Below are 10332 nucleotides of genomic sequence, written 5' to 3' on the forward strand. Positions count from 1 at the left end.
TTGGCTTTGTGAAAGGAGTCAGTGGGAAAAAGGAAGAGAGAGAGATACAGACAGACAGAACTAGAGGGAAGAGAGTGGTGGGTGAGGATCAGGTGAATCCCATCCTTGTTACGCGTGGGGGCAGATGTGTGGGTAATGGAGGATCTGTGGGGGAGGGCCAAGTTGATGGTGGTAGAGGGGAAGAGGAAGGGGGTGTTTCTAACCGGAAACCGAGGTCCATTTTAATGCCATGTGGTTGGAGGGTGCCCAGGCAGAAGATGAGATGTTGTTCCTTCAATTTATTGATGGTCTCAGACTGGCAGTGTCTGAAACCATGGACAGATGTGTTGGCAAGGGAATGGGGTGGGGAACTGAAATGGGTGGCCACTGGGAGATCCATCCTATGGCGGCGGACTGAGCGGAGGTGCTCAACGAAGCGATCTCCCAGTCTGCGTTCAGAGGAGACCACAGTGGGAGCACCGGGTGCTGTAGACAACCCCTGCAGATTCACCCCTATTGGTGGTAAGGGAGGAGGTGTGGGCGCAAGTGGTGCATCTCCTGTGACCAAGGGGTCGATTGATGGGGAGGGAGGAGTGGATAGAGGAGAGGGGAATAGGTGTCCTGTCGTAGTATCACGTAGTAGGTGGCGGAAATAGCAGAGGAGAATGTGTGGTGGGTGAGGGCCAGGTGAATCCCATCCTTGTTACATGTAGGGGCAGATGTGTGGGTAATGGAGGATACGTGGGTGAGGGCCAAGTTGATGGTGGTAGAGGGGAAGCGACGTTGTTTGAAGAAGGAGGACATCTTGACATGGAAGACCTCATCCTGGGAGCAGATGAGACAAATAAATTGAGAGAATGGAATGTAATCCTTACAGGGGACAGGGTGTGAAGAGGTGTCGTCGAGGGAGCTGTGGGAGTTGTTGGGTTTGATTAGTGATCAGTATTTCATTGTTTGACCACTCTTTATTTACCTGTTTGTTTGTCTCATTTTCAACAGGCTTTTCAATCACTGGCTCACGATATCTTGATAAAAACAAGCAAGAAGTCGGTAAGAGTTCTGTCCAGTTGGTGACATTGCAGTGCCTCAGTTCGCAATCGCATTTTGTCAAACCCCATGTAGATGGGGGGGGGAGGCCTATCAGGGCCCGCCCCCCCCCCCGACCTTGCACCCCTGCCCCCACCCTGCGTTCAATAGAATAAAGTGACTTTACGTTCAATAACTTGCATTAGGGGTCTCCAAAGTGGTCAGTATCAATCCCTAGCGTCGATGAAACTATCCAGGGGGTTGGAAAATGCCAGGGGATCTCGATTGAACTTTTGGGATTGAAAGAATTGTAGAACCTGTCGTCCCCACTCCTGCCAGGAGCCTAACGTCCCCACTCCTGCCGTGAGTCTGATATACCCACTCCTGCTGGGAGCCTGAGGTCCTCACTCCTGCCAGTTGCCCAAGATCCCCGCTCCTACCAGGAGTCTGAGGTTCCTGTTCCTTCCAACACCCCCCCATCCCTTCCAGGCCCCTAGGCTTAAGCCTACTCCGCCAAATATTTAATCCACCACTATGGGGGGCAGGTTAACATTTACACTTGGCTCTCATTCCTTCCTGAGGGGTATGGATAGAGTAAACGCAAACAGGGTTTTCCCTCTGAGCAGAGGTGAGATACAAACCAGAGGAGTGCAGGTTAAAGGAGAAAGGGGAGAAGTTTAAGGGGAACATTCTGGGAAACATTTTCACCTAGAGAGTGGAGGGCGTGTGGAACAAGCTCCCAGCTGAAGTGGTGAATGCGGGCTCGATTTTAACACTTAAAAAGAATTTGGATGGGAGAGGTATGAAGGGCAATGATCGGCATGCGGGTCAGTGGAACTAGGGAGATTAATGGGGGGGGGGGCAAAGGGCCTGTTTCTGTCCTATAATGTTGTATGGTGGGGGGGGTCTGATGTCAACTGGAAATTGTGTCTCCCTTGTGTCTGATTCCCAACATTTATCTTCTCTAATCCTAGGGCATTGGGTCGCCGAGCTCCAGGTCTCCGTTGGAGAGTCCGCAGAAGACCAGTTCCTCCAAGTGCTCCTTAATCTAAAGCTGAGACTCCCACCACCCCTCCCCTCCCCCCTGCGCATGTCACAGAGCTTCGGAACCTCCCAGGTGACTGTTTGTGGATGACGTTGAATGCAACCACCCCCCCCCCCCCCCCCCGGACCTGTGCGTGAGGACAGGACCCCTCTGATTATTCTGCATCCCGTGGTCTGGGTTCATTCCTATCCCCAGTGAAACGTCCCTTCTATCTCCTCTCTTTTTTCCTTTCCTTTTTTAAAAATTTTTCTTAATTCTTTCCCCTTTTTCTTTCATTCTCTCTCAATTTTCATTTTTCTCTTTCTCTCCCACTTTCTCTCTTTTTCACAAGCATTTCCACATTTTCTCTCTTTCTCCTCCCCTTTTTCTCCTTTTCTTTCTCTTCACTGGAATTTCCACTTCTTTCTCTCCCTCTTTATTTCTTCCTTCTTTCTTTCCCTCCTGCTTTCTAACTGGCATTCTTGCCTGGAAAAAAGGTCATATTTGGAGACCATGTTTCATTTTTGATATGTTCTGTCCTTCAACTTTTTGGGTACGGTTGCTATTGGGTCCCCACGAGAGTGGATTAGGATTCTCGGCTTGTCACTCACAAGCCAGGTAATGGGGAGGGGAGCTGAAGGTTTTGGATGCGGGATGGGCACTCAGACCTTTGATGTCCTGACAACAGTGCAGTGTTCGCAACTTTCACTTTGTTCTTTGAGAACGTGCCAGGAAAAGCGGGATAATTCTAGTCATACAGAAACTGTTACAGTGCCAGCGACCCAGCTCGAATCCAGCGCTGCCTGCTAGGAGTTTGCACGTATTCCCCGTGTCTGCACGGGTTTATTCCCACCCTCCAAAATGCTCGGGGTTTGTCAGTCAATTGGGTGTAATTTGGGGCTGCGTGGACTCGTGGGCTGAATGGACCTGCTGCGTGTCATTATCTAAATCTCACACCCCCACCCTCCCTCCATACACTTACACCCCAAAATGATAGTGGGGTAGAGGATGATTTTGGGGGGGGTGCACAGGCTATAAACAAAGATCCAACATCTCCCTTCTTAGATTCCCCCCCCCCCCCCCCCACATCCTATCCTGGCATCCGATGGTGTGTCATGCCAAGACAGAAATTCCCTGAAATTCTTGTGGAACTGGGGAATGAATCCAGTCTTGCACAACCTGAGCAGAAGCTGGCATGACCCTCTTGTAAATACAGTAAAACCCCTGGTATCCTTCACCTCTGGGGATTGGTAGATGCCAGATAAGTGTATTTTCCAGTTGCTTTGAGACTCATTGTTACAATGCCTAAGTCATACACCTGCATTAAGAATAAAAAGTTTAAAAGACAAAAATACTACACTGTACTTACACTGAACAAACTTCACTCGCATGAATATATAAACCTTAATTTACAATCACTTTCTTTGAAAACATTTAACCATCGCTAATTCCTTCCCCCTCCACCAGAGTTGTCTGAAAGACGAACAATAAAATTATAGATAACTAATTCTATCCCCCACCCTAAATTTACAGAAAAAATCTCTGACTGAGACAACTCTTACTAAGGAAACACCAGCTCTTCGTCCTTGGGCGATGCCATTTTATTTATTCACGCAGCTGCTATGAGCAAAGCCTGACCAAGGCCCTATAGTGGCTGGGCATTTGCTCCCATCTTCACCAAAGGTTTATGTTTCACAGTTTTAAACTTGCACATTTTTTCAACTGTTAGTTTATTTTTTTCAATTTATTTTCCTTGATTTTTTTTTTTGCTGGTTGCTTGAATTCTGGATACCAGGGGTTTTACTGTGTCTCAGATTCCATTGGACTGTGAATCGTAAGGGTCAAAGTGAACGGTGGGGATGGGTTGAAGAAAGAGCGGGGGGGAGAAAGAAAGGTGACAGGGAGGGAGGAGGCTGGGTTAGATGAGACCCCCCCCCGCTATGGACCTGTAAACTCTCCCCTCTCTGATGGTGGTGGGGATTTTGCTTCTCCGCAGTCAGGAATTGGAAGATAAAGGCAGTGAAGGGTTACTGGACCCAGCAAGGGTGCTGTGGTTTCAAAACGCTAGCATTTTTAACCATCCCCACCACCACCACTCTCTCTGCCTCTGCTACTCGGAAGTCCGCAGATGCTGGGATTGTGGTTCAAATGCTGGAAGAACTCAGCAGATCCCACAGTGTCCACACGAGGTGAAGATGTGTTTTGGCTTGAGGCCTTCTTCGAGGTGTGAGTGAAAAGCAGGCAGGCGCCTGAATTAAAAGGCTGGGCGAGGAGGGAAGAAGGGGCTGTGACTATAGCAAAAACAGACAGAAATGCTGGAAGAACTCAGCCGGTCTCACAGTTTGCGTAGGATATTTCGGGACTGACTGAAACACAAAAGGCTGCAGGCACAGTTATGTTTTTTTTTTACACACAGCTGCTACATTCCAGGAAATTATTTCCAATTTCCCAGAACATAGTCAACGTAAAATGATCAGAACAGGAATAAGAGACTCATTCCCGTTCCGACATTTTATTTCCTCAACCCCCAGATACTTCTATGGATTGCCTGCAGTCTAAACTGAACCACTGCCGGAAGGGAGGGAGACACATCAGAACGGAACACAATGCTGGAAAATCTTAGCAGGGTACTTTACATCCAGACCAACAAAAGGTGTTAATTGGATATGATAAGAGGAGAGAATTGATTTTGGCTCTGTGAAAGGAGTCAGGCAAGAGAGAGAAATAGACGAAAGGCAAGAGGGTGTTAACTGGAGCAGTCTATGTTCATGCCATCTGGTTGGAGGGTGCCCAGTCAGGAGGTGAGGTGGTTCTCCAATTTGCGGTGGTCTCAGTCTGGCAGTACGAGGACACGGCAGCAAGGCGATCGGGACGGGGAACTGAAGAAGGGGCGGGGGGAGGAGAACAGACCAACACGCGTGGCTGTGGGGGTGAGTACATGTTCGTAGAAATGAGAGCAGATGGGAAGTAGTGAGAGAGACCCTCACAGAACATATCGGGCCTGGGCCCTTCATCAAAGTATTGAGCAAAAAGGTGGCTGGGGGGCAGAAGGGGGCAAGTGGGAGGAGAACAGCCAAGAGGCCATAGGTGACACTAAAATTTTTTGGAGCATCATCACAGCAGGAAGGGGTGGTTGAAGAGGGGAGTTCAAGGCTCAGAGAGCTGCAAGCAAGGCATCGATTAGCAGATAAAACAAAGCTGGAGAAAGTCAACAGGTCAAACAGTGTACTCCAGAAAGACAGTATCACAACCAAGACTACGGGCCTGAGCCCTTCATCGAGGTACAGGATATGAGCAGAATGTAGACAGGTGCCCGAACAAAATGGTGGGGGAGGGGCGCAGGCCCACAGGCAGGAGGCAATAGGTGGTTGAGGGAGGGCACGCCTGCAAACGGGGAGGGGGAGGAGCAGAGCTGGAGGAAAAGAGATGGATGGGAAGAGCCGGAAAACAGAGTGGTCTGGCAGAAACTGGAGAAGTTGATAATGCCACCCGGTTGGTTGGAATATTAGGTGTTGTTCCTTCAGTTTGCAAATATCCAAAGGAGTTTTACTTTTCTCTGCCCACTGAGCGCAAAGGCATTAGCTTTGATATTCCGAAGGGTTTCTGAGCATCCACTGAGGAGCAGTGGCATTCCTTCCCTGCCCACCGCTGGGGGCTGGCTGCACTTGGAACCAGCAGGTGGCGAGGTAGGGGGGCGCTGCAAGGCCAATCCTCCCCAGTGGTGTTCCATGTTGTCGGGGAGTAGCGTCTTGGCGAAGAGTTGTCAAAGCAAAGCTCTTTCCATGCAGCGTTACCTGGGGAAGAAAATTGGGTGTTGTCCACCGCCCCCGCCCCCCACCGCCCCTCCAATTTCCCTCCCCACTTCAACTGACCATATTTGTGGAATCTTTCTACGCTACCATTGCAAAGTTTTTTTTTAAATTGTGTTGTACTTTAAAGTGGATTTTGTGAAAGACGTTATATAAATGTAACTACAAGATTCCTTTAGTGTCATGTAATAAAATAGGTATCTTTGGCTTGGCTTCGCGGACGAAGATTTATGGAGGGGGTAAAAAATTCGCTTTAGTCTGCTGTGTTCACCATCAGCAGTAATTGCCTGGCACCCCTTACGGTCAGAGAAAGAGAGGTCACCCCCCCTCTCCCCCCCAGAGTCACCGAGTGTCCATAGATTCGCCTCGAGTGGTCCCGCAGCTGTACACTCTAGTCCGAATCTTCAGCGACCTGAACTCCAGGTCCGAACCTCCAACACAATCAGTGGCATCGGCACCCTTTCGCATCACGGTTCCGATACCTGGTCTCCAGCAGTCCCCTTGACCGCAGTCGCCGGCAGCCCACAGCATGCGTGGATTCTCATTTCGAGCCGCCAATAACCTGCCATCTGGGTGCTCTCCAGCCACAGAGCCCCCCTCACTGGTCTGCCGCCGTAGTCACCGTCCCTTGAGCTCTCTCCTTTGCTTCTCCCATTCAAACTCAGGGTGTTCTCCCTGATTTTGGTGTCCTGCGCCAGTCCATCTGCAACCCCTCGAGGCCGGTGCCGAACACAGGCACTGCCATCTTGGGCCTGGACCATCCTGTCATAGGATTTTAAAATAAACTACCATCGGCTCCTTTAACAGGTCTGTATGGAGCCATCAGCTGGCGGACTAAGCAGTACAACTCTGCAGGGGAGCCTACTGTCTCTTCACCTCACTCTCCATGGATTGGAGGACCTTACCTGGACCCAACACACAAGTGGCATCATAAAGAAAGCACATCAGCGCCTCTTCTCAGAAGTTTGCGGAGGTTCGGTAGGACATCAGAAACCTTGGTAAACCTGTAGATGTGTGGTGGAAAGTGCGCTGACCAGCTAGATCAAAGTCTGGTGTGGGGGCACCAATACCTCTGAGCTAGAAGCCCTGCATAAGGTAATGGACACAACCCAGGACATCACAGGCAATACCTGCCCCATCATCGAGAACATCTATGGGGAAAGCTGCTGTCGGAGAGCAGCAGCAATCATGAAGGATCCACACCACCCATCACATGCTCTGTTCTTGCTGCTACCATCAGGAAAGAGGTATCAGTGCAACAAGCCTCACACCACCAGGTTCCGGAACAGTTGCTACCCCTCCACCATCAGACTCCTCAACAACAAACTCAATCAGGGACTTGTTTAAGTACTCTTATTTGCACATTATTTATCACAAGATACAGGAGCAAAAGTTAGCCAATTGGCCCATCGAGTTGGCTCCACCTTTCTAATCATCCTCTTGCTCAGCCCCACTCCCTGCCTTTCTCTTTGTTACCCTTGATGCCCTGACCAATTAAATACCTGTCAACTTCTGCCTTAAATACACCCAATGATCTCACTTCCACACCTGCCTGTGGCAACAAGTTCCACAGACTCACGACTCTTTGACTAAAGTCATGTTTCCACATCTGTTTTAAATTGACGGCCTTTTATCCTGAAGTTGTGCCCTCTTGTCCTAGAATCCCCATCCATGGGAAATGTACTCTGACCAAGCCTTTCAGCATTCATAATGCTTCTATGAGGTCCCCCTCATCCTTCTGTACTCCAACGAATACAGCCGACAAACATTCCTCATATACTAACCCGTTCATTCCTGGTATCCTTCCTGGTAAATATCCTCTGAACCCTCTCCAAAGCCAGCATATCTTTTCTCAAATAAGGCACCCAAAATTATATAGTCTCTACGTGTGGGCTCACTAGTATAGAGTCTCAATATCACACCTGTGTTCTTAAATGGTATACCTCTAGAAATGAATGCCAACTTTGCATTTGCCTTTTTTGCCATCGACACAACCTTGAGGTTAAACATCAGTATATCCTGCATGAGGATTCCCAAGTCCCTTTGCACCTCTGAATTTTGAATGTTCTCCCCATCCAAATAAGATTCAGATTTATTGCTAGAGTACATAACAGATTTATTACAGATACATGACATTTTGCCAGCAGCTCCTGGATTTCCTGGCTGTTTTCGTCAAACCAGTCCTTGTTTTTCCTGGAGGAGAAGCCCAGTACCTCTTCAGTGGATTGCAGTATGGTAGTCTTCAACTGATCCCAGAGGGTTTCAGGGGACGGGTCCGTGAGGCGGGTTGCATCGTTGAGCTTTGCTTTGAGGTTTGCCTGGAAGTTTCCTCTCGCTTTGTCTGACTGCAGGTTTCCAACATTGAACCTCTTTCTGGGGGCTTTACTGTTCCTGGGCTTTGGCTTGAAGTGAAGGTTGAGCTTGCAGCGAATCAGCCGGTGGTCAGTGTGGCATTCCGCGCTGGGCATGACCCTGGTGTGGAGCACATCTCGTTTGTCACTTTCTCGCACCAGGATGTAGTCCAGGAGGTGCCAGTGTTTGGATCGGGGATGCATCCAGGTAGTCTTAAGGCTATCCCTCTGCTAAAAAAGGGTGTTTGTAATGACAAGCCGCTGTTCTGCGCAGAGCTCCAACAGGATGCGCCCATTGTCGTTGCACTTGCCGATGCCATGCTTGCCCAGGATTCCTGGCCAGGTTTCTGAGTCTTTGCCGACGCGAGCGTTGAAGTCGCCAAGGATGACAACCTTGTCGGCTGTAGGGGTGCGTTGGATGAGGTTGCCCACCAGGCTCACCTTACAAAGCCGTCCTGTCCAGAGAAGAAACAAGCCTTCCGTCGCGCATGCAGCCATCTTCAGCGCAAACTCCGGGAGATCCAAAATGAGTGGTGGACTAGCCTCGCCAAACGAACCCAGCTCAGCGCGGACAATGGCGACTTCAGGGGTTTCTACGAGGCTCTAAAGGCTGTGTACTGCCCCTCACCCCAAGTCCAAAGCCCACTGCGCAGCTCAGACGGCAAAGTCCTCCTCAGCGACAAGATCTCCATCCTCAACCGATGGTCAGAACACTTCCAATCTCTTTTCAGTGCCAACCGCTCAGTCCAAGATTCCGCCCTCCTCCAGCTCCCTCAACAGCCCCTAAGGCTAGAGCTGGATGAGGTCCTCACCCAGGATGAGACATATAAGGCAATCGAACAACTGAAAAGTGGCAAAGCAGCAGGTATGGATGGAAACCCCCAGAGGTCTGGAAGGCTGGCGGCAAAACTCTGCATGCCAAACTGCATGAGTTTTTCAAGCTTTGTTGGGACCAAGGAAAACTACCTCAGGACCTTCGTGATGCCACCATCATCACCCTGTACAAAAACAAAGGTGAGAAATCAGACTGCTCAAACTACAGGGGAATCACGCTGCTCTCCATTGCAGGCAAAATCTTCGCTAGGATTCTACTAAATAGAATAATACCTAGTGTCACTGAGAATATTCTCCCAGAATCACAGTGCGGCTTTCGCGCAAACAGGGGAACTACTGACATGGTCTTTGCCCTCAGACAGCTCCAAGAAAAGTGCAGAGAACAAAACAAAGGACTCTACATCACCTTTGTTGACCTCACCAAAGCCTTCGACACCGTGAGCAGGAAAGGGCTTTGGCAAATACTAGAGCGCATCGGATGTCCCCCAAAGTTCCTCAACATGATTATCCAACTGCACGAAAACCAACAAGGTCGGGTCAGATACAGCAATGAGCTCTCTGAACACTTCTCCATTAACAATGGCGTGAAGCAAGGCTGTGTTCTCGCACCAACCCTCTTTTCAATCTTCTTCAGCATGATGCTGAACCAAGCCATGAAAGACCCCAACAATGAAGACGCTGTTTACATCCGGTACCGCACGGATGGCAGTCTCTTCAATCTGAGGCGCCTGCAAGCTCACACCAAGACACAAGAGAAACTTGTCCGTGAACTACTCTTTGCAGACGATGCCGCTTTAGTTGCCCATTCAGAGCCAGCTCTTCAGCGCTTGACGTCCTGCTTTGCAGAAACTGCCAAAGTGTTTGGCCTGGAAGTCAGCCTGAAGAAAACTGAGGTCCTCCATCAGCCAGCTCCCCACCATGACTACCAGCCCCCCCACATCTCCATCGGGCACACAAAACTCAAAATGGTCAACCAGTTTACCTATCTCGGCTGCACCATTTCATCAGATGCAAGGATCGACAATGAGATAGTCAACAGACTCGCCAAGGCAAATAGCGCCTTTGGAAGACTACACAAAAGAGTCTGGAAAAACAACCAACTGAAAAACCTCACAAAGATAAGCGTATACAGAGCCGTTGTCATACCCACACTCCTGTTCGGCTCCGAATCATGGGTCCTATACCGGCATCACCTACGGCTCCTAGAACGCTTCCACCAGCGTTGTCTCCGCTCCATCCTCAACATCCATTAGAGAGCTTTCATCCTTAATGTCGAAGTACTCGAGATGGCAGAGGTCGACAGCATCGA

General features: G+C 49.6%; 1 protein-coding gene across 2 annotated transcripts in view; it reads left to right on the plus strand.

The window, feature by feature from the left end:
- rab13 (RAB13, member RAS oncogene family) overlaps positions 1–10332 on the plus strand; it is a 59414-nt gene that overhangs the window by 39434 nt on the left and 9648 nt on the right. The window contains exons 7-8 of one of the 2 annotated variants that reach the window (XR_011358147.1): positions 979–1029; positions 1980–2122. Coding sequence is in view for 1 of the 2 variants with exons in the window: in XM_069940270.1 (XP_069796371.1) it covers positions 979–1029; positions 1980–2057 (129 nt within the window). In the remaining variant the exon portion in view is untranslated. Of the gene's footprint in view, positions 1–978; positions 1030–1979; positions 6052–10332 lie in introns of those variants that run through there. The other variant, XM_069940270.1, reaches the window with a different exon arrangement.

This window comes from Narcine bancroftii, chromosome 5, assembly GCF_036971445.1.
Source record: "Narcine bancroftii isolate sNarBan1 chromosome 5, sNarBan1.hap1, whole genome shotgun sequence".
Lineage (NCBI taxonomy): Eukaryota > Metazoa > Chordata > Chondrichthyes > Torpediniformes > Narcinidae > Narcine > Narcine bancroftii.